Source organism: Anser brachyrhynchus (assembly GCF_964034855.1).
Source record: "Anser brachyrhynchus genome assembly, chromosome: 2".
NCBI classification, from domain to species: Eukaryota; Metazoa; Chordata; class Aves; order Anseriformes; family Anatidae; genus Anser; species Anser brachyrhynchus.
The window spans coordinates 3,731,994-3,755,225 of NC_137695.1; the positions used below are offsets into that span (position 1 = coordinate 3,731,994).

The 23,232-nt window shown below is 44.3% G+C and overlaps 1 protein-coding gene across 7 annotated transcripts; it reads left to right on the forward strand.

The window, feature by feature from the left end:
- The first annotated feature begins 57 nt into the window (after positions 1-57).
- Positions 58-21,521, forward strand: SEC22C (SEC22 homolog C, vesicle trafficking protein). Of its 7 annotated transcripts, XM_080583441.1 has the most exons (10): positions 1,054-1,371; positions 1,668-1,799; positions 2,521-2,791; positions 4,917-5,011; positions 5,564-5,773; positions 8,146-8,309; positions 10,191-10,373; positions 15,299-15,417; positions 16,044-16,109; positions 17,872-21,521. In XM_080583441.1, exons 5-10 carry the CDS (start codon positions 5,592-5,594, stop codon positions 18,070-18,072), a joined length of 915 nt encoding a protein of 304 aa, XP_080439567.1. In that variant the 5' UTR covers positions 1,054-1,371; positions 1,668-1,799; positions 2,521-2,791; positions 4,917-5,011; positions 5,564-5,591; the 3' UTR covers positions 18,073-21,521. The 7 variants fall into 7 exon arrangements, with proteins under 7 accessions (XP_080439569.1, XP_080439566.1, XP_080439571.1 ...); XM_080583440.1 differs by lacking the exons at positions 1,054-1,371; positions 1,668-1,799 and adding an exon at positions 72-174; XM_080583445.1 differs by lacking the exons at positions 1,054-1,371; positions 1,668-1,799 and adding an exon at positions 72-174 and having other exon boundaries at positions 2,521-2,728.
- Positions 21,522-23,232: the final 1,711 nt, after the last annotated feature.

Sequence of the window (23,232 nt, forward strand, 5' to 3'; positions counted from 1 at the left end):
CGCCAAGTCAACCCCACACAGGCTACGAGCCCGCCCCCCCCCCCCAAGCCCCGGTCCTCCCGCGCCCCCCCCCCGCGCGGCGCCCAGCGGCCTCCCCGCTCCCGTCGTGCCCCGCGCCGCGGCCGCTCTGGCCGCCGCCTCTGTGGGCGGAAGGGAGCGGGGCGGCCGGGGAAGGTGAGCGGCGGCCGCGGGGCCCTGCTCCTCCTCCTCCTCATCATCCTCATCCTCTTCTTCTTCATCCCCTGCTGGGCCCCGGGGAGGGGTTTTGAGGGTGCCCGCGGGGGTTGGGGAGCGTGAGGGGGCGATGGGGAGGGTGTATGGGAGGGGCTGTGGGGTTTGGGGGGGGGCTGAGGGAACCCTGAGGAGGGTTTGGGGGTGGGCGAGGGGGCTGTGGGGGGAAAGGGAGGTTATGGGGGGGGTTCTGGGAAGGTAGAGGGGGAAGTGAGGGAGATCTGGGGTTTTGGGGGTTGCGTGGGAGGGAAGTGAGGGTTGGGGTTGTGGAGGGCTGTGAGGGGAGGGAGCTTGGGGTGCTGGGGAAGGCTTGAGGTGGGCTGGGGTGAGGTGTGGGAGGTTTGGGGGTGTGGGGGTACTTGACGGGTGTGTGTGGGGGCTTGTCAGTATGGGAGGGTCCTGGTAGGGGGGCGGCTTTCAGGTGTGTGGGGTATTGGAAGGGCGTGAGGAAGGATGCTTGGGGGGGCCCTGGGGACCCCTAATGAGGGGAAGAAGATGAGCTGGGCATACATAACGTGCTGAATGGAGTGGGGTGGGAAAGGGTCTGAAGGCTTGTGAGCTGCTGAAAGTACAGAGATGGGGTTTTGGGAGACTTCAAGTTGTTGAGGGCTGGGTGTGTGCGTTCTGGGTGGGCATCAAGTGCGCTCGCTGCGAGGAAGGCCAGCGGTGTCCTGGGCTGCACAAGGCCAAGTGTCCCCAGCAGGACAAAGAGGGGACCCTTCCTCTCCTCTCAGCGCCACTGGGTCCGCACCTGGAGCGCTGGCTCCAGCTCCTTGGGGATCTCCCAAAGGTGGACGTGGGGCTGGGCGGCAGCTCGGGGTGGCCCTGCTGGGGCAGGGGGAGCTGAACGTTGGGCTTCGAGCTCCGTGCGACACGCGGTATTTGTGGTATTGATAGCCCTGTGTCTGAGCAGGAGGTTGGAGCTGGAAGGCTCTGAACTTCCCTTCGGTGATAACTACAAAGCCTGGGGGCTTCTTAGTGGCCTTTAGGCTCTTGATATTTACAAATGGCGTTTTAAAAGTTGCGATGCTGTGCTTTCAGGTGATTTCTTGTTCACTGCTGAATCTGGAGAGGTTTGCTCTGAATGTGGTGCTCTGCAGGCCTGTGATTTCAGGAAGCCGGACAGCACCGGTGTGAGCGGTGAGGGACAGAAGGGATGTAGAGAGATATACTTACTGCAGTCTTAAAATATGAGAAATTTGACTGGATTTCAGTTTTGCCTCTATATATGTGAGAAAAGGAGAAAATCCACCTTGTGATCCTGAAAATTAGTAGCAAATGGCTTGCATACTCCCTTTTAAACCATTTCTCAGTTCCTTTTTTTTTTTTCCTATTGGGTGAGGCTCAAATCAACATGGAGCTGCAGCTCCTTTCGATGTTTCATGTTTGATTGAGAGAATTTGAATCCCTTTCCCGTTCTGTCGTCCCACCTCTAGCTGCCTGCGACTCCCTCTGAATCTGACCAGGCTGAGGAAAGGGGTGCTTGGTGCAATAGGTTACTACCACATATCGAGCCGCCGTGTACAAAAACAGCTTTTCAGACTGCTTCGGGAGCCTCTTGGGTTATGGTAACGTCCACTAAAGCTTTCTGTAGTAAGATCAGGTCTTGATTAAAACGGTTGCATGGTGTTGGGTTTGAACCTGGCCTGTGTGCTGCCCTTAGAGAAGGGGGAAATTCTGACCAGGGAGAGAGAATGAACGCTCGAGAGAGGAGCTGGTAGCGAGGTGTTCCCTGCTAGTGCTGTGCCTTTCTGGGAAGGAAACTCCTGCTTTTGGTGGTTGGTTCAAATACCTTCTTAAAGAACAGCATTTTAAAAGCGATCCCTTCCCTCACCTGCTTAGGGATTTGCATTTGCTCTCAGAGCCTTGCTTGCAAGCAGAGAAGTCGAGGCAGGAGTTCAGGGTTTGTAGAAGCGTGCTGCTCGCGAATTGGGTCCGTTCTTCTCCGGAGGAGCTTGAGGAATGGTGCAGGAGTGTCAGAGGGCTGGCGCAGGCGGCCTTAATAACCCCTAGGCAGTCACTGGGGAGAGTTAGCTGCTCCGTGAGGATGGAGGGATGGAGGAACTGCGTTTCGGGTGACTTTGGTTAGATGCCTGCTGTGGCAGTAGCCTGAAGAGCCTTGGTTGTTGAGAGGCTGGTGGATACGTACTGCTTGGGGGAGTCTCATGCTAATCTTTTTTCTCCTGAAGTGTGGGGAGTGCAGGTGCTTCAAAGAATGAGAATAACGAGCCTTCAATCATAAATTACAACCTCTCCTTTTAAAACTATCACACAAACGTTTTTCTCCAGGTTCCGGCTGCTCCGTGGCAGTAAAATCGCTGGGCTTGACAGGGGGTTACTAATTGGAATACCGGAAGTTTTGGTGTGTAATTAATCGAAAGACACGAGGACGTTGTCAGAGTTCGGGACCTGAGTTCAAAGGCCTGCCACGTAAAGGCCGCTGCAGATACTTTGGGCAGCGAGTCACACGCAGACGGAGAGGCCAGAGGAGGAAAGGGTAGGTCAGGCTTCAAGAGCAGGCTCAGATTTCCTTGGTTATGCTCATACCTTGCTCGGTCTGGTAAGTTGTGACAGCATTTTCTTCACGGAGAGGGCGGGCAAGCGCAGGGATGGGTTTAGTGGTGGGACTCAGTGATCTTGGAGGTCTTGGAGGTCTTCTCCAGCCCAGCTGATGCCACGATTCTGTGCGTTCCCTTACGGGCGGTGTGGCAAAACCGCTTGCGAGTGGTTAAATATTTGAGGTGTGTTAGTAACTGTTTTGTTGCCGTGGGCACAGAACACCTCCGGTGTGCCAGTAATGAGGCTGTGGTGGAAAAGAAATAAAAGGTGGTTGTGGTGCCGTGCCAGAGCAGGTGTGCTGGGGGAATTGGAGGGGAGAGGAGAGTTGGGTGAGTCTGAGTGGCAGCTGTTGGTGGTGAGAAGACAGGTGAAGCAGCTGCATTAAATTATTTTTAGGTTTTGCCTTCTCCTGCGTCTCTCACCTCTTTCAGCTACATCTACGCTCCAAATAAACCCCAGAATTGCTGAAAACCTCTTTTTTTTTTTAACGTTTGCACAGCTAGCGCCCTACTCCCCTTTTGCTCTGTTGGGGAGCGGGGCGGTGGCTGTGCAAACGTGCCTTGAGCCTGCGCAAACGGAGCTCGCACTGCGCAAACGGAGCTCGGTGAGAAGCAGAGCGGCTAACGCATCCCCAGGTGATTTGCCCTGGGGTTGTGCTCACCCGCTCGCAGACTCTGAAGGTTTGAGTCGCCGCGTCACCTTGCTGTCTGCTGGGGATGTGTGGCCGTTCTGTTCCGTGCGTTTGCCCGTTTTCACCAAACTAAAAGGCGCGTCCCACCGTTTTAATACGTGGCCCACGTGCACTGACAGCTTGACTGTGTAAGCCTCGTTTCCTTAGCCATCGAAGGTAAAAACACGCGGATTTAAAGCCGCAAATAAACACAGCCATTTGGGATGAACACAGCCATGGCAGGATGTTTTAGCGCCCTACTCTCCTAGGAAGGGGCACCGGCTCAGTCTGGCATTCGGTTTGGAAGTCTCCGGCTGGGGACCGGTACCAGATCTCTCCCAGGAGAGCACAGAGCCCCTCTGAGGGGTGTGCTGATAACTTGATGAGAGCCTTTAGCCCTGAAGCATGAAGGTTTGTACACGCTGGGGAGTTGTGTGCCTTTCCAGGCAGCTAACTGCAGGCGGTGATGTCCGTAGTGAGGAGTATACGTGTACGTTTTTTATCTTAAACTCTTGTTAGTGGCACGGTGAGTTGAGTAATTTTGTAGGCTAGATATGTTAGAGCAAATGTCTTTGGTTTCTAAATATGTTTCCATTTTCCTGGTTGTCATCTGGGTGTTTTGGAGAGGGAAACGAGAACATTCGATAGATATATAAATAGATAAATAGTTTTAATTTACTTTTTAAGGAAGGGACTTGTTATGCTTTCTGTCTGTTCCCCGGAAGAGTGTTTGTTGCTTTAACTTGCTGGCAAACGCCAGCCACCTTTGACAAAGGGATTCTGGTCTAAAATTGCTAAGTTTTTGCAAGTTACATGGAAATGATGCCTGTGGAGCAGGACTGACACCCTCTTGATGCAGCTCGTGGTGAGAACTCAGCTCCTGTTAGACATCCGACAAGCTCTACAGGCGAGGGAGGTGATGAACGGCCGAACTGGAGGGGACTTTGCTCTCTTACCTTCTTAGATAGCGAAACCACTTGACAGTGAGACACGTTTTAAACAAACTTGGAGCACTGGCCGTGATTTTTGATACGGGGCTGCTTACAGCAACCCTAACCCAAAAGTTTGACTTCACAGTGGTTTGTTTTGTCTAATGCTTCATTTATGTAGTTTGCCTGAAGCAGAGTAAAGAGTAAATGCTTTTTTTCCACTCCCCCCCCCCCCCCCTCTAGAGTTTGTGGTAATCACTGCCTGTCTGCTGAGCTGGAGCTGTTGTTTCACAGCGCTTCAAAGGCGGTGATTGGGGCAGCAGAAATACTTTGCGTATTATTTCATAGTAGGTGATCTGAGTGCATCTAGCAATTGATGTCTGGGTGAAGAAAATGAGTCGTTTGTTTTCCTTGGGGCAAAATACTCCTTGGGTTATGTTCACCCACTGCAGGCAGGTTTTACATATTGGTACAGATAAGGGTCATTAGTGAGTTATCTAAACTGCTCATTATGGTTTGTCTTTCAGAGACGACTGGAGCTGCGTTAGTCCTCTAACATCTGGTGCTGACTACTCGTGGCATGTCCGAAGGACAGATCTCTTGTGTGATGTGAATGTACCAGGTGAATCCCCGTAATAACTTTTTGTGGGAGATGGTGACCTGATAAAGAGTAAGACGTCGAGAGAGAGCAACATTTATTCTATATTTAGCCATAATTGCTTCTGTAAAAAGAGCCCGATGGGCTATAGCCATTTTTTAAAAATCTATTTCTGTGTTACACTGGAAAATCAGGCCTGATCTGCAGCGCTAATGCAACTGGAGACTTAACGAGGCTGCAGAGTGTCTGTGGGAGTGAGCTGCTTTCCATAAATACTTGTAGGAAGTTTACTCAGCATTTCTGGTGCTGAGGAAAAGCAGTGAATTTTTTCAGACAGGTAGTTCCATGTCAGATCCCCAGCCTCACTTTTTTGTCTGCGAGAGGCAGCAGAGGGGCGCAGCTCTGATCCTTGGGGCTGGTTTGTCTGCCTTGCAGTGGCAGCGGTGGTACGCGAGGGGTTGGTCAGTAGCAGTGGTGAATAAACTCTTACCTTGAGACGTTTTGGGCTTGTGTAGTGGCTGGTAAATAACCGAGGTGGCATCCGTTAATGGATCGTTAACCACATTTCGTTTTCAGGTTGTCCTCATGAGTACTCCAGCGGAGAATGTCCATGATCTTCTTTGCCTGCGTGGTGCGGGTGAGGGACGGGCTTCCCCTCTCAGCCTCCACAGATTTTCATTTCAACCAGGACTTCCTGGAATGCAGGAGAAGATTAAAGGCGTTGTCCTCGCTTCTGGCCCGGTATCCAAGTCGAGGCACCGCAAAAGGACGTGACCTTAGCATCCAGTAAGCCACTGCTTCTGTTGGTTGCTTTCTGCCTCGAATTCTTTAGGTGGTTGTTCTGGGGATTGGTACAACTTTAAGAATTAGGGGTATCCTACAGTTCCTAGCTCGCATAGGAAATCCTATCATAGATTCGTAAACCCAAGCCATATTTTGAAACTTTTTTTTGTCAGCGCCAGAGCCGCACCGCCCCTGCTCAGTTGAGGTGAACATCTGTTAAGAATTGCTCCTTTCAGTTGTTATTTTTTGTAGCAAATGCGTTCAGCTCGATGGGCAATACTGTTAGTAGTGGCAGTGGGAGTAGTGGAACTTCTCCAAATACCTTCTGAGTCTGACTGCCTAGGAATTCAATAGTTCTGCCTAAAACTGAGCCTAAACACCTTTCTTCAGTGACAGTCAAATCTTCCTGATGCCTTCTCAGTAGGTGATCTGAAACCCCCTGGGCTCCTACTTTTCTTATTCTGGCCTGCACAGAACTGCTCTGACTCCCTCTTGACAGTGGCCTGTAACTATGTGGATGCTAAATCTCTGCTTTTATTTTCTGGAGAAGGATCTGCTAGTCTTTTTTATAAGAAGTTAAGGTTCCTTTCAGAGAGGAGCATTTTATTTCCTATTCAGTCCAGTTTAGTTTTAAAAATGAGTTTTAGCTTGTGACTGCATTCTGGGTAGCAAATCTAAGAGAACTTAGAGTGACCCTGAGCTAGAACTGTATGTATCTGTTTTTGGGGGGAGTGATTGGAGAAATAAGATCTATAAACTTGCACTGAATTAATTGGGAAAGCAGAGATTAGCATTTTAATTCCTTCTTCACATTGAACTTACGCCCTTAATAGTAATGTGTTCTGCTGCTTTTAATCTTTAGTCTCTACAAAAGCAGTTACGTGTCTGGCTCTGGAACGAGAAGAGTGCAAACAGATACGTGGCAAAAAGGCTATAAATAATTGGCAAATGGGAAAAAGTAGTTTTACACAGGCATGGTGTTGATTCTCAGCTGCGAGCTGGGGACAAAGGGAGTTTAGGGAACACACGCAGACTAATTAGGCAGTCACGGAGCTCATCAGAGCCATAAATCCCAAGTACACAGTATAATGAATAGATAGAAGTGTGATAAAATAGAAACCACAAATATTTCCCTGTGAGAGGGATGAAATACGAAACCACAGAACCATTTAGGTTGGAAAAGCCCTCTAAGATCATCTGGTCCAACCGTTAACCTAGCACTGCCACGTCCACCACTAAACACTGTCCTTAAGCCCTACATCTGCACGTCTTTTGAACATCTCCAGGGATGGTGACTCAACCACTTCCCTGAGCAGCCTGTTCTGATGCCTAACAACCCTTTCAGTGAAGAAGCTTTTCCTAATATCCAGCCTAAACCTCCCCTGGTGCAACTTAAGGCCATTTCCTCTTCTCTTACCACCTGGTGCTTGGGAGAAGCAAGGTGAAACAGCAGAAGAGAGAAAATACAGGAAGCGTAACTGTTCAGCTTCAAAATGCAGTCTTTGTACTGAAATACTGCTAACAAATTGCTAGTCTGTAAGAAAAGATTTCCTCGTTCTTTAAAGGTAATTATGAGTGTGTGATTGTGGTGGGGATTGCAGAGGTTTAGCTCTACATTGTGAGTGCTGCCACCTGAGCTAGGTTCCCTGACTTCTGTCTTACTTAGTGAAGTCTAGACTGGAGGGATTGCTCTCGTCCTTAAGTACACTCCTACAGTTTGGTCTGATGAAACCCGTTAAGTTTCTTAGTAGGTTTTGGGGCATCTGTGGGTAAAAACCTCTGTATAAATATGGCTTTTTTGTTAGAGGGACCCTTTCAGGTGAGAATTTTTATTATGCTGTCTCTGATGCAAAATCATCTTACTTCGCTATAGATGACGTGGCAGTAAAAGCGTCCTTGGTTTTGTGCAAGTTGACCCCTACCTCTTGCTGTTAATACAAAGTCAAGGTGTTCGAGGGGCACGAGGAACACTTCTGCCTGCTTCCTGTGAAAAGCCGTCTTGTTCCTGTTCGTGGAACACCGCCGTGCTTTCTATGTAAATCTCCTTCCCTCTGCTGTTTTCTGGCCCCCTCTTTTGTTATTAACCTGATTTAAGGCCAGTCTGGGAAAGTAATGCCCTCAGTTTTACTGATGTTGCAATTTAAAACATATTGGTGTTTTGTTCTTCAGTATGCTCGGGCCTGCCGAAGGAGTTGTAGTGAGTGATGGATTGGCAGGGGCTGCAGGACCGACACGTTTTTTTTAGTCTGCTCTTCCAGTCAGTGCAGTCTGTACATTTTGTTTCGATAGAAAGCACAGTTTACTTCTCAAGTTCAGCATGACCCTTCTACCTTTTTATGTTGATAATGCTTCTTTTCTTTTTACGTATATTTCAGTTTCCTTTCTTCTGGGGATATTGCCTGCATGGCGATCTGTTCCAGCAATTACTCAACCATCATGGCGTTTTGCTTCCTGGAAGAGCTTCAGTGGGAATTTGCTGCTTCCTATGATACAACGAGCATCAGTTTAGCTTCCAGACCATATGCTTTTCTGGAATTTGGTTTGTAGCTCTGTTCTCAAATAAGAATTTCTTGTCTGATACTTCTTTTGTTAAGTAATGTCTCCTGGCCAAAGCCTGATCATAAAAATGACCCTCTGTGTGTGTGCCTTTGCAGGCTTGTGTAGGAGGAGGGGGGAGGTCTTGTAACTGCATTAAACTATTAGATTATTGTTCCTCCAGTTCCTGAGAGCCCCTGTAACAGATGAGCAAAACGTTGTGGTGGTTAATAAACAAGCACAGAAGAAAAAGAAATCCACATCTCAAACACTTTATAACTTAATTAAAAAGAAATCTGACAGGTGGAGACAGATGGGTACAAGGAAAAAGGGAAACAAAATAGATTATTAGGGACAGATTTACTTCTGGCACGACTTAGATTCACATAGTACTTCATAATCATGCCTAGTGTTTCTTTTTTAACCTGATATAAATGTTGTTTTTTCTTTTTTTTTTTTCGCTAAGCAGCAGATGCTCTGCTGAACCTCACACCTCTGAAAAACATGTTTCCCTTGCAGCGAGAAACTCTATTTTGGGAAAGGATAAGATACTGGAGTAGGTTAGCAAATTTCTACCCAGATTTCTGTAATATCGTTAAGCCTGTGCCTAAAAGATTGAGAAATCCCCAAGGAAAGCGCATTATACAGCCATCTTATGTTTGGGGGGTTTGTTTTCTGGGTACATTCCAGGTGTAATTTTATGCTGAGATCCAAATTATTCCTTTTTTTTTTTTTTAACTCGGTTAAGAATTTTTAGCCTCTTTTAATTCCATAATGCTCCTTTTAAAAGCAAATGTATTTTTCTCATTTTTAATGTCGTACCGTATTTTGTTACTGAGTCTACCTAATGCTGCGTGATTTTCTTGTGTTTGGATCTAAGATGCACTTGATATGTCAGATCTTAACCTTTTGCCTGGTAGTTACAGATCATTATAGCAAGCTAACTTGAAGTAAAATATAGGATTTTTCTGTGATGAATGCTTATGGCTCCGTGTATTCTAGCACAACATCCAGGTCCTGTGTGGTCTCTAAACTCACACTTAAGCTATTCCATATGTATCATAGCCAGCAGTAGTTGTGGTCAATCTATGCAAGTCTTCTAGCATAGCAATATTTTAAGGAGCTGGATTTTCATTAGAGGATGTCTTAGCAGAATTAATGTTACTGAATTTTATTTGCCAAAGCATTTGAAATTTGCCCATGTCTTTGCGCAGTTAAATAGGAAGCAGCAGTATCCACGGCTTGGTCCTTCATCTCTGGGTGTGTGGGCAGTTCTTCCTCAGACACATTCTCAGCTTTGTCTCAGTGCTCTGGTAACTCCTGTCAAACCTGCAGCCGCAGTCGTGAAAAGGGACTCGCTTATGAGTGGTTTTAAATGTAAAGTGTGAGAGATGGTGCAGGTTTATCTGCACCTAAATCTGTGGCTCACAGTTTGGAGGAGTCACCGCAATTGCCTCTGCCACTCAGAATTGTTTCACAACGCAAATGTGGGTTGAATTAGTTTCTGTGTGCTGAAAAATCCCTAATCCTTGGCATTATTAAAACATGAAATGGATTTGGTTCATTCAGGCCTCATGGTAGTTCATGGGTAATTTAAAATATGTTACATCTACCCTAAATATGAAAGCTTGTTTTTAGTCCACTAGCAGGCAGGATGTTGAGATGGGTTATTTAGAGCATCCTGAAGGGATTAGGTGTGATAAAAAATCCCTAGGGAGAAGGTACTTTTGTTTGCTAACCCACAGTAAACTTTTATACCTGAAACTAGTAAGAAATGAGGGAAGTAATTAAAAAAAAATCCAAAAAGAAAAGAATGTAGTGATTTGATGAATAGTGACCTAAAATTCTGCAGAGCTAATTGAAGCGTGTTTTTGTAACGTTTCAGATAACGTCATTCAGAAAGTAAAATGGCATTTTAACTGTGCGAGCGGCTCTCAAGCGAAGGTCAACTGGGAGAAGGTTGAGGAGGAGCTGAAGTTCCAGCCCCCGGTTGAGCTGAAGCTGGAGGACGCGGAGCTGATGAACGGGGTGGCTAACGGTGGGCACGCAGAAGTTCATGTGGAGGTTGGTAAGTTGCTCCTCTGCACAGGTGACAGCAGACTTCCTGAACCTAACTGCAAAGGACAGCGAAGCATATATGAAAGCATATAGCAGCAGTTGCTCCTTTTGCACTGAGAAGTAGGGGTGGTGTGAAAGAAACCTGGGAGAAAAGACTGCCTTTCTTGCCTTTCTGCCATATCGAAGAGCGTGTGGGCTTTGGATTGTAGCAGGTATGCGTTAAGTATTCAGGGTAGTGCTTTTTTTTTCCCCAGTTTTAGATAAGCTTCTCCACATGGGCAATCAGTTATAACCGGGCTTGGCATTTTGCATGTGAAAGTATCCTGCTTTTAAAGTCGCTGATTGTTAAATTTGATTTGGCAGAAGCAGCTCCAGTATTTCACCGGCTGTTGCAGACTCAGATAGGAGATATGTAATTACAGACTCGTTGAGTTACTTCAGCCCAGAGGGAAGAAAAGATCAGAAGAACGTGTTTGAGCCGAGGGCAGAACTCTCAGACTATCCATCTTGGGTTTTCTCCCACCTGCACTTTCTGCTTTTACCCCGTTCTTTAAAATTTAATGCCTTTGACTAAAATTCTGGAAGATGATATGTCTGTACAAACAATGTGTAGAGGCTTGGCCAGGGAACTTTCTCTAACAAAAGCTGACATTTTTAAACACTTCAAACACTTCAAACACTTTCAAAAGTGTTACCCTCTATCTAATTTTCTCTGAAGTTGGTGTCTTCTTGTTTGTGTTTCAGTTGCGTAGTCAAAGTCCTGCCTACTTCCTTTGCAAAATAAAATGATTTTAATCCTATCAGCATTGCAGTTGAAATGCAGCTGGGGTACTTTCTTGGTTGTATTTCTTCTTCTTTTGTTGCTCTTGGCTTATGAAGCATTAACAAAATTAAATTCTACTTGCTTGGTCTTAATGTTTCTGATGGATGAGCTGGAATCTAATTTGACAAAGGTATTTTAAGGTGAAATGAGAAGGATCAGTGACCAGGAAGAATTAAAAACAGAAAAGAAAACATTTGATTTACAAGTCAGATTTGTAAGTGTGCCTCCAAACCGTGCTTGGAGGCTAAATATTTTCATGGTGTGGCAGGGCTTAGAAATTCTTTGCACTAGTGTGAACAGTTTCAGTGCCAGTGAACATTTGCTAGCTAGTCTGTGTCTACAGATCAGAAATATGTTTTCAGTTTGCCTCATCTTCCTAATTGCTTTCTTTTATTTTCCATCTGGCTTGTGTTTCTGGCTTTTTTTTCCCCTCTCTGTTCTAACCCAAATACTCACACAAATTGTTCCATCTTTATTTTAAGGGCTGTGTTTATGGTCATGTGTTTCCATCAGCTGGAGTCAGCTTTCCTGGTTTATTCCTCTCTCCTCTCATCGCCACCGAGCTGCTGAATCCCACTTAGCTGCTCTAAGTTTAGCCGTGTGCGCAGTGTCTGTTGCCTTATTAATGTTATTTATATTGCAGCTCTGCAATACAGGAGTCTTACTGAGCATATGCTGAAGTGCTTACAGGAGAGCAGAATTTAATCACGTCTGCATTCTGTACTGACGAGAAATCCTGGACTGATCAAAACATCAGTCTCCTCACGTGGATGTAACCCGCTCCTGTCTGTTCAGCTGTGCGATCACATCCCCTGCCTCTTCCTCATTGTAGTGTGAAAGGAGTCTGAAAATCCAGGGTAGTTTTGTCCTTGTCAGTGTATATATAGAAACAAGACTTTTTTTTCTTTTTTTTCATTCTCTCTTCCTTTTATTACTCCATCTGTTAACTAAATCCAGCCCAATTCTTCCTAGAAAGACACCAACATTGTATCCTTGATCAATATCTGCACAGCCTCAGCCTTTGTTGCAAAAGCTTAACCTTGTGCCTCAGTCTAGGCTGGCTGGTGAAGCTTTGGAAGGCAATGGGGTGTATATATAAAAGAGAAGTGAAATGGAAGTAGCTTTCTGCGCAAGGGGAGAGTTTTCTCATCAGAACTGGCTATAAGAAGTGGAAGAACAACTTGTACTATTTGTCTAGTAAGCAAGCTATTAAATTATGCAGCATTGTGCTCCCCTTGATGAATGTTCTTAGTCTTTTGTAGGCACACGGGGAGCACTTCAGAGTCCTTTTCAAGATGTTTTTTGAAGATTTGATAACCTCTTCTTACATCTCTGTTTTTCAGTTGCTTGTATTTTATTTTTAAAGTGCTTGAATCCGATTTCATCTTTTCACTCCCGGTGCTGTCTTTATCTGGAGCTTTGTGTATGTGAGTCATTGTCAAACTCTTGAAGAGACGGAATGGAGTATGGCACTGGCACTGATGTCAGCCAGTTAAATAGCCAAGGGCTTCTGCTCAGAAAATCTTTTATAAATTTCCTCATCTTCATTGTTCAAGTGTGTTTTCACAGATTTGTTCTATACCTGTCGAAGCCTGCAGATACATTTTTCCAGGGTGCTAGCTAATCCACGGTGCCCAGAATACCTCTGCACAGTTCTTGTACTCCAAAGTGCCTGACTTTTCTGTTGAACAGTCAGATCAGTTTGAATCCCAGTTAGCATTTGTGTGTGTGTGTGTGCGCAAAACTGTGCTGTCCTGGACTAACAGAGCTTATGGTCTCTCGTTCTCCTATTTAATGTAATAAACAATTCCTGTATTAAACTGTTTTTATGAAAACGTGATTGAATCTGCACACAGAATTGTAATAATCTTGTCCTAGCAGTACCCATTTCTCTTGCTCTGTGCAATTGCAGTTTGTGGATTAAACCTCAGAAAGATCCAGCAGAAACAAAGCTCCACAGCAAACAATTTAAAGATCAGTTTTCACAGACTGTGAGCCCTGAGCAACTAGATACTGTAATCTCCCCTGCATCTGTGATAGCAATTCTTTTTATCCTAGTGGGCAAAAATGTCACTTTTAAATAATATTTCATGCTTTAGTCTTCAGCCTGCAGAAGCAATATATTCCCCCTTGTTCTTCACTGGGGTCTGGAAACTCTTGATGCGTGTAGTTTGCAGGATCCTGTACAGTGAACGACACTTGTACTTGATGATTTCTTTTTGTTTGAGAGACGCAGCCTGCCTCTAAAGCAAGTCTTAGCAATTCAGGAAGAAGAAATGGTAGTCTTTATCAGGAAATTTCCATGAGAGAGAAATACATAGCTGCAACGTTATTTAATTTATCAAAAATAATAGGAAACTGAATGCCGCAGTCAGTATAAAAACACACTGAACAGAAGCTGTACCAACATGTTTGTTGCTTGGATTTTAAATTTCCCTGTATAGCAGAAAAGTAAAGTTGCCTTTAAATGATCGGGTTTCTTGCACCATTTATTTACATGAAAATGTGTGTGACAATAATACACAGTAATACTAAATAATGTGACATATTGCAAATGAGATTAATACAGTTCCCTTTGCAGCAGCGTTCGGGATGAAATTATGGAGGTATGAATGCGTGCCAGAGAAATTAATTACATAGACATTTATAAAAGAGGATTTATATCCCTGTAGTAATTTGGCACCAAGATTTTTCACATCCATCTATCAAAATCTCTCTTAAAGGAGGAGACACAAGTGTTTTTAAGCCACGCAGTAGTGCAGTGCTCAAGCAGGTGCGGGTATTTCACCTCGCACTGAAGCAAAACCAGAGTTGATCTCTGTCTTGCATAGTTTATCTCCTGGTCAAGAGCTTGCTACAGCTGGTCAGGGAACAGAACGTCTTGAGACTGGGGAGACCTCGTGAGGGCTCATCCGTTCTGTCCCGTATCTTCTGGATGTTGGTGCAGGAGAGGACCTGGATTTGATGCCTGAGGTGCAAATTGCCGTTATTATTGTTAGGCTGAAAGTGCTCTATTTGTGGTGAGCCGCGGATAGAATATGGCAAGAAATAAATGTAGGTGAGGATCGAGGTGCAGTATCTGTTGTTGCGCTAGCTAGTACAGCTAGGTTGAAAAATAGGCGAGCTTTTGGACAACCCAACCCTTAATTAGAAGTGGCAAATTCCAAAGTTAAATACAAATCAATAATAATTGCTTTGGCCTTAGGTATGTATCAATTAGGTCGTCCTGAAGAAACGGTGTTTGAGCAAGTGCTAGTAGTGGAGGAGGTGAGACGGGTAGTTCCCTACCTCTGAGATGTGGGCAGAAAGGGGATGAAAGAAACTGTAGCGGGCTGTAAAATGTGTCTCAAAGGCCAAAAACTTCAGAATCCAATCCGTAGGCCCCAGTTTTGATTGTGATTTGTCAGTCTCCCTTGAAGACTGGCACTGATGAGACCAGAGGTGGTGTCATCTTGAGAACCGCCCCAATAAATATTCCTGCAGCAGGGCACCTAAGTCCTTGGTTTGAAAAGTTTTATATTACATTCTGGCAGCGGCTTAATTAGGGCACCAAGTGTGGTATGGAAATGGTGCAGGTGAAACTGAATTTCCCTGTGCTAGACTAAACCCTCAAACTGTCCGTGGAGAGAAATGTGTGGTTACCAGTTGAGGAGGAAACAAATTGGTCTCTTGCTCTTACGTGTGCCAAAAATCTAAGGTTTTTACCATCCCTTTGAGTGCTTAAAGACTCTGATTTTTTACTGACCCGTGAAAAATGGCCAGTTATGTTAATCTGCTGTAATAAACAATTGAAAAATACCTATATGCAGCACAAAAGAAGAAATCAATGCTAAATAGTTCAAGAACAAATTCTATTACTTAACCTGTTTAAAAAAATACTCCAGAGCTGTTGTATATTTTTAGATGTCCAAAAAATTGAGCAGTGTAATGCAACAATAAATGTGTTTCTATTCATAATTGGTCTTCTCTGGAGCAAGCATGAAAGGTTTGGGAAATCCAGATAAGCTGATTTGAGTTGCTTTATGTTGAAATGTTCCAAGTAGTAGTGCTAACTTTCACTAATGGCTCTCTTTTCATTCTCTTTTTTTGTTCTTTTTATTTTTTTATTTAAGTCCCTACTTACAGAATGCAACGTGTGACTCCCCTGGGGATCCTGTCCCTCGTTCTGAACATCATGTGTGGGGCTTTGAATCTCATTCGAGGAGTTCACCTAGCAGAGCATTCATTTCAGGTAATCCTGGTTGGGTTGAAACCTGAAAATGGGATGAAGGAAGAGAATTATTGCTGTAACCAGATTAGGGGTGGTTTTTCTGCTTCATAGCAGACCATACATCTCTCCACAAAAAGCTTTTGTTTGTCCAGGAACTGGACAGTTCTGATTGCTCACCTGCTAGAACCCATGTGTTTTGTTGTATATTCCAGGATATTGCATTTTACTTCTTTCTGGTGACACTGAAACTTGGAGAAATACTTTACTCTTGCTAGGCTGGCTGGATATATTATTATTATTTTCTTTCTTATATTTTGTTCTAAATGCTTCTGTGTAATTTTTGTTAAGTATGTAACCGCAAACAACTTTAAAAAGGGGGAAAAAAGTGTCCTGATCTTTCAGGGTCTCTCAGTTTTATTTATTTGTTTATAATAATCATTATTTAGTTATTTATTGTCACATAAGCCTCAGTTCTTGGTATCTTGTTGAATGGTTTTGATGTTGCTGCTGTTTGACACTGTTCCAGTCAAACAGCTTAAACTAGGATGAGGGGTACTTGATGAAATAGAGTATTCCAAAATATCGAGTAGTACTTGCTAAAAAGGTGTAGTTTATTTAATTCCTTGTTTGTTGTTTTATCCAAACAGGAGGACCATGAAGTAATTGGAAACGTGATAGCTTTTTTTCTACCTTTTCTAGCCTGTGTTTTTCAGGTATGTTAACTTAATGCTTTCTGAGTTTTGATATTATGAGTTACAATACAAAACATTTTCAGCTAAGCAGAGGAACAACTTGTTTTTTAGCATGCTATCTAGTCTGTTCCACAGAGGTGCTCCAGTGAAGTGGCACAAATATAATTAAGAGCACAATTTGACCTTGTCAAATTGGAGTTGCAGGCTTTTTCAGTGTTTCCATGCTGTGGCATGCCAAATGGAGCTGAGTGTGATAAATAAGTGCTAGCCCAAAGATGCCTTTCTTCCCAAAGTGATTGACATGTTGTCTTTCTGACCTAGTGATGGGCTTTTGTAGCATAACCACCTTGAAAGACAAAGCGCGTATAGAATAACACCACCACTGAAAGTCTTGTAATTTACGTGAAAAGTTATTCTTAAGTCAAATATTTGATATTTTTAGTCAAAATTTTTGAGACAAATACAGTTTCCAACTTCCTTAGATTGTCTTTTTTCTAACGGATTATTTTCTCTGACCTCCTTATGGAGAAGAGTTTGAATGAGGAAAATAACGTATGCTCCAAACAGGTTCTTTCTGAAAGGTTTCTTAAATGCCTAAAACAGTGGTCCACAACCTTTAGGTTTCAGGGAAATATGTTGTTTGCAAAATCTTCTATATTTTGCCTGTTGTCACAGGAAGCTGCTATAGTTAGGATGCTAATCGACAAAGTATAATACAATGTGTTTTAGTGCTGTTGTCTTTGGCCAACCAAATTTGGGGATAGCTATCTGAAGGCTTCTCTTTATCTGTAATATTTAAAACTTGCAACAATGCTATTTGTCGTATCGTAATAGACAATTGAGTGTCTTTCAGCCTTCTCACACCTCTGCTTATGGCAGAGCTTTAAAATGGAGATAAAAATCAGGATCTGAAAACTGGATGCAAGTCGGTCATCACACAGAAAGGCTCTGTCCTGCTTTATTCCAGTTAGCACCTGAAGCTAAAGAAGCTTAAAAAAAAAAAAGTGTTCTTTCTTATCCTTTTGATCTGTAGCAGTCATCTTCACAAAATGCTTGAGCATAAATTGAGCTCAAATGTGAAGTGCTTTCTACTTCGTGGTATCTACTTGTGTCATCGGCACAGTTGGAAGCTGTGACCTCAAGTGAGAAAGCCTGATCTGTTACTGCCTGACTTAGAAAAAGTAGCTCTTCTGCCAGCAATTTGTGAAGTTTTTAGTTCTCTCCTGTAAGGCTTGTTGCTCTTCACACTTGCTTAGCAAGTGGGTTCCAGCTGGTTTCGAGTTTAAAAATACAAAAAGCCCCCAAACACCTCTGAGCCCCATGTTAGCAGAAATGATGCTCTTGCTGCCAAGTCAAGTCTAGAGAATGAAGTCCTTTACTTACCCCAAGAGCAAATCCAGCAGCAGCGGTTTGGGGTTTGCTTGTTTCCTGCCTCTGAGCCTTTGCCTTGCAAGAATCACAGGTGGGTTTGGAAAACTGGCTCAAACTTTAGACTCCTTTTTGTCCAGGCTGAGGTGGGCAGGAGGGACGCCGAGTGTGCTGGCAGGCTTCGTTTCCTGCCTACGCTTAGCCAGCAGGTTCTGGACTGAGGCTGCTGTTCTCAGAGGACCTTTCAGTATGGGAGTAGGAGGAAAGCTTTGAGCTTCTCAGTGGTCGCAGCAGTGGTAGGCACGTCTGAGGGGCATGGATGTGCCAGCAGTCCCCAGCTTGCCTGTATATATGTATAACTCGTCTTGCATATATGTACTTTAATGCTAATGATTTCTCTCTGGTCCTTTTGTAGTGTTACTTGTACCTATTCTACAGCTCGACGAGGAAAGTGAAGACATTTATACTCTTTTTCTCTGTCTGTTTATGCAACATTTACTTGTACGGATTACGGAACGTCTGGCAAATAGCTTTTCACATAGGAGTGGCATCTCTGTCTTCCTACCAGATACTGACAAGGCAACTCATGGAGAAACAGCCCGACTATGGAGTATGAAAAAGACTTTGGGTTTGCTATTCTCTTTTTACAGCTTTTTTTTTTTTTTTTTGTATTAAAACGGGCAAAAATAGCTTGGAGTATTTTTAAAGATTTGTGACAGTGGTTACTGCGAGGAGGGTGTCTCAAAGCAACCTGAAATGAAGCAGGATCCTGTAGTAATGTCAAACACACAGTGAAGAATTTAGCTGTATTCAACATGGCATGTGGTGATTGTGCATGGTAGATTTTGTTAGGTGTCGTCAGCGGATGGAGGTTCACCTTAAAACAGGCTCTTACTCCTTGACTGCTACCACCGAGGCAGCATTTTGCCATTTGTCTTACTGGCTCTGTGACAGTTTGGCAGGTCGATGTCTTGGTGTGGAAATGCTTCTGAAAAGACTAAAATTGTATTGTAAAGTGAGGATAAAGTGGTGGGTAACACTTCTGGCTGTAGACTCTTGGTGAGTGTAAGTAAAGGAGTAGTTTGCCATAGTTAGATGAGTTCATTATCAATGGGAAAAAATGTTAGGATGAGGTTCAGGATATTTTTTCTGAGTTTTCAGTGGAAGGAAAAGGCTGTGGCTGCTTTAAAAACCATACAGGTTTTAAATATTTCCTGGCTATGCAGCGCATTTTAGTTAAGTACGTGCTTGTTGATTAATTACAAATATGCTTGGGGCAGCATAAAATAAACCAAGGGGATATTAGTGACCTTTCAGCTCAGGTGGCCTTTATTTCCCCGGTTAAGGTCACTCTTACTGTAAGGGCAGTTCCGTGTTTGCTTGGTCTGTACAGATAATAAATCTTCCAAGCCTACTTACGACAGGCCACTGACTCCTTCACCTTCAGAAAAACGAATAGCTGGTGAGTGGAAAGCCACCTCCAGTAATGGAGAGCAAGAGCAGGTTCTCTTTATTATATAAAACACCTTTAGTTAATGGTGTTGAGTTCTTACCCTAAGAAGAATTTATGAGTGTGCACTTTTGAACATAGTACTTAGGAGCTGAGTTTCTTAACTTCTGCTGCACTGGGTATTCTTGTAAGTGATATACCGAGGTGCATATGGGCATTTTAGCACGTATACGAGTACTTTAGGCTGCCTGTGTTTAAAAAATGCATAGCATTTTGATGCAGCTGTCCCTGAAGGATTGCAAAGACTCAAACTGAGATGATGTAGGGAACTGTAGGTGTGTTATTGTCCCAGTATGGTCCTAGATTTCTTTATTTTTTTATTTTTTCTGGTGACCCCATTTCCTTCACCAACAGTCTCTCACCAAAGACTTATTTTTCTCCTGCATAGTCTCTACCTCTAGTGGTTGCAAAGAGCTTAACACGATGCAGAGTTCTTTCTGAGTTTGCAGAAATGCTTAACAAAGTTATTTCCTCGCATCTCTGTACATTTTCCTGAAATCTCAAGATACAAATGTTGCAAGTTTCAGTGGACTGCTAGACTAGAAACGCGTGGTGCTGTACCTTGGAAGCACTTCTGGGATGCCTCTGAGTGCAACCTGCAGCCTGTTATAACCTGAACAGTTCCTAGGACATCCAGAGACTTGGTTCCAGAGCTTTTTCCGGTAATAAAATAGAGGCATTTCTCTTCCACCCCATCCTAGCTCACTTACTGTAACAATTACGTAATGAGGTCCTTTAAACCATGAGGAATAGCCTAGTGGAAGTGATGGAGGAATGTTTTAGCCAGCCAGTTATGAAAACAGCTAGAGCTCTGTGCCGTAATGCTATTCCGTTCTAGGGGAGTGGATTAAAATGGATTGCCCGTCGTTCACTCTGGCACAAAACTGGCGGTGAGTGGATGAATGAAGCCAGGTCTCAACCGTTCTCGTTAAGACACCCAGATGACCCCACAGACGTGGGAGTTTGAGTGCTGTCAAGCTTTAAGTTTCCGTACAGTTCAGTCCCTGTTTTACTTGTCAAGGTTCTCTTTCTGTGTGATTGGAGGCTGAAGGAAATCAAGCCGTGATGTTGGGTTACAAGTAAGAAAAAACAAAACAACAAAACTAAATGCACAAACCACCCCCCTACAAAAAATACTTAAAGACAACCTGAGAAGTCTCTTACTGGAAACTAACCCTTTGATAAAGATGCTGGGTTACCTGGGGTGTAATCAGGACGTGGCTTATCACGGGAATCTCATCCCCTGGAGAAAGGATGAGGCACTTTGTGCTACAAAACCTGGGGAAAGGGACCGCAGCGGTGCCATCCAACTCCCCGTCCCCACCCTTTCAGCCTCCTTCAGACGAGAGAATCCTAAAGAGCTTTACTGGTTCTCCACGGGCTTGCAGAAAGCCGGTCTGCCATAGCCTCAGGCACACAGAGCATTGACAGCAGGGGGCCAGTGAACCATGATGCGCTTTGTGTTCCTCAGCCTTTTATTTAGCTGATGGGAAGAAAGTGTGATGGTCCTGATGCTTCCCGAGCATCCGACTGCTTTATCCTAAAGCAAACACCTCTCTGTGCCAGGTGATGTGAGCAGCAGCTCCGCAATGCGAGCGGTACAGCAAGGTGTTCAAATAGCTCGTGTAATTAACATCATTAGAGTTGATAAAGATTAAAATCAGCTTTTGTTCAATGCTTTCTTTTTTCCTGAGAATGCTTTGTTAAACAAACTCGGTACAATTCTGCCTTCATGTAATTTTTTTGGCTTTGTGGATTAGGCAGAGGACGCAACAAGGTCTCTTCTGCTCATGGACAGAGTTCCGGTTTGCTGTTTGCTTGATCCCTTTGCAACCTTTTCTCTTCTGTAATATGTGCAACCTGTGCTAAGGAATCGGTGTGGATTAATCTGTGTGCATTGGTATCTGTGCACTTTTTGTTTTTGGATTGTGATTGGGGAGTGAGGAAGAGCAAGCATTGTTTGAAACCAGTTTTTATTTTGCGTTATTTAGAATGGCTTCTGTATCTGTGGTATTTATACAATTAGACTTTTTGTCCGGTGAAACAGCAAGAGGAATAGAATAGCTTACATCGATCTCAGTGCTTTAAGATTTAATAAAAAAGAATGACTTGCAGTTTGAGAACATGAAATCTGACTCATAACGTGGGATGATGCTGGTGTTGAATCAAATCCCCAAACAAGAATCCATCCCTTTTTGTTCGACTTCAAACTGTTTAATGTAGTTTGACTTGTATCTCCTTAACTCTGTCAGTTTTCAAGATAAGTCCCTTGGAAATTCTTTTCCTCACCCAGCAGCATAGCACAAGGAAATTGGCAAAGAATAAACTTCATTAATTTAAAAGATTCGCAGTGCATAGTCACTTTATGAAACTGTTTATTTTCTGTGTTTTTTCTCTTCTCCCAAAGACCTGTTGGGTTTATAGAAGGTGGGCTGGTACCTTTTTAGACATTTTTGCACTGTATTAATAATTGAACCTGTGTAAATGTGTATAAAATCATTTTGCATGTATATGTATATATGTACATACCTAATAAATGGCTTTTTTTGTAATGATTGCCTTCATTTATATCTGCATTTGTAGTTTGGAAATAGCTGGGTACACTGGACACGAGGTGGATGAACTATTTCATTTTCATATGCTTCATATGCATCAGTGTTTCATGTGGCAGTGTCCAAAATATTTCAAAAATAACTAACTGAGCTGCATAAAATGTCTATAAAAATGTATATAGAGACTTGCTTTTCCAGGCAGCAGACTATGATATAGTCTCTGTAGCTTCAGCAATCTTGCTTTTTGCTTTGAGACCACGTTAGAGAGGCTTTTCCTGCAAAACTTGCATTTTGGAGCATTGAATTACGTGAAGTCTGATGTTACCTGTAGGTCCTTTTCCAGCTGCTTGGCAGAGAGAGGTGGGGATTTTGCAGATTGCTGTTAGATTTTTTGTAGCCTAGTCCATTAATTGAACTAGGCCTAGTAGGTATCCCTACCAATCTGTCCTTGCCCCTTCCCTCGTGGACTTTAATTTTATTTTTCCCGGTTTCAGCCACCTTTGAAACACAACCTCATCAGGCTTTGCTGAAATGCGTGACTGAGTCCAGCATCCCCGCTGGACATGGCAGGGCCATGTCTCACAGAGGAATGTCTTTTGGAACCTGCTGAATCAGACACCAAAGGATCTGATAAAGCTGGAAGAAATCAGGCTTGTGCACCAAATCCCAGAATCGCAGAACCATTAAGTTTGGAAGGGACCTTCAAGCTCATCTGGTCCAACCCCCCCCCGCCACCAATGTCACCACTAAGCCATGTCCCCAAGCACCACGTCCAACCTCTCCTTGAACACCCCCAGGGACGGTGACGCCGCCACCTCCCTGGGCAACCCGTCCCAGTGCCTGACTGCTCTTTCTGAGCAGAAATGTCTCCTTGTTTCCAACCTGAACTTGAGCTTGAGGCACTGCAGTGTCAGCAGTGGGTTTGAGATGGTTGCGGTGCTGCAGCTTTTTGCAGCGCTGACAAGAGGAAGGGAGAAGCCCGTGGCTGGCCCTGTAATGAGGGGGAGGCAGTGTGGCAGGGTGTGAAGACAGCGGGCGGTAATGAGCAAAACCAGGGGGGAGCCTTGTTCTTCTGAACTGCTTTGCCCTTTGAAATCTAGGAGTTGTTTTTTTTTTTTCTTTTTTTTTTTTTTCCCCTGTACATAAACAGTTGCTCAAAGCATGCTTTTTTCTCGAGATGCCAGTGGAGAAGAACAGCAGCCTTACCCCCTCCTTTTTTTTTTTCCCTCTTAAGGTGAGGGGAGAAAGCAATTATAACTCCCTTTTTCTTTTGAAGGTGCTGATAAAAGGAGGTGGGAGGATCAGAGGGTCCCTGCGCCAAAAAGGAAACAACTCCTCAGGTGATAGAAATGCACGGGTTTGTTTTAAACGAACCAACCCGACTTGTGCTGTGCGCTGCCTTTCAAATGTGACCTAATTGCCTGTAAAAACTGGCGAGTGGGGAAGGCAACCGCGGCCGGAAGAAGAAGCTGAGCTCTGTCTTCGCACGTGTTGCCTCCTCGGGGTGGCTGGCTCGGCTCGGCTGTTGTATGGCAGGGAGAAAAAGTGGCGTGAAGCCCCTCGCAGCGAGGCCGGGAGCTGCTGGGCAGGAGGTGAGGACAGCCGAGAGCCTCTGCTGGGTGCCGGCTGCACATCTGGGTGCGGGCAGAGGAGCTTGGATGCTTTATTCCACAGCTGGTGGCTTTTGCAGGTTGTTTTGTAGGGTTGTCGGCAA

Bases quoted from the DNA above. Each gene is read 5' to 3' on its own strand.
- SEC22C (XM_080583443.1), top strand. From the start codon at position 5,592: ATGTCCATGATCTTCTTTGCCTGCGTGGTGCGGGTGAGGGACGGGCTT. The intron at 10,374-15,298 runs GTAAGTTGCTCC...TTTTTATTTAAG, and splicing joins AGAAGTTCATGTGGAGGTTG to TCCCTACTTACAGAATGCAA. The intron at 16,110-17,871 runs GTATGTTAACTT...GTCCTTTTGTAG, and splicing joins TTCTAGCCTGTGTTTTTCAG to TGTTACTTGTACCTATTCTA.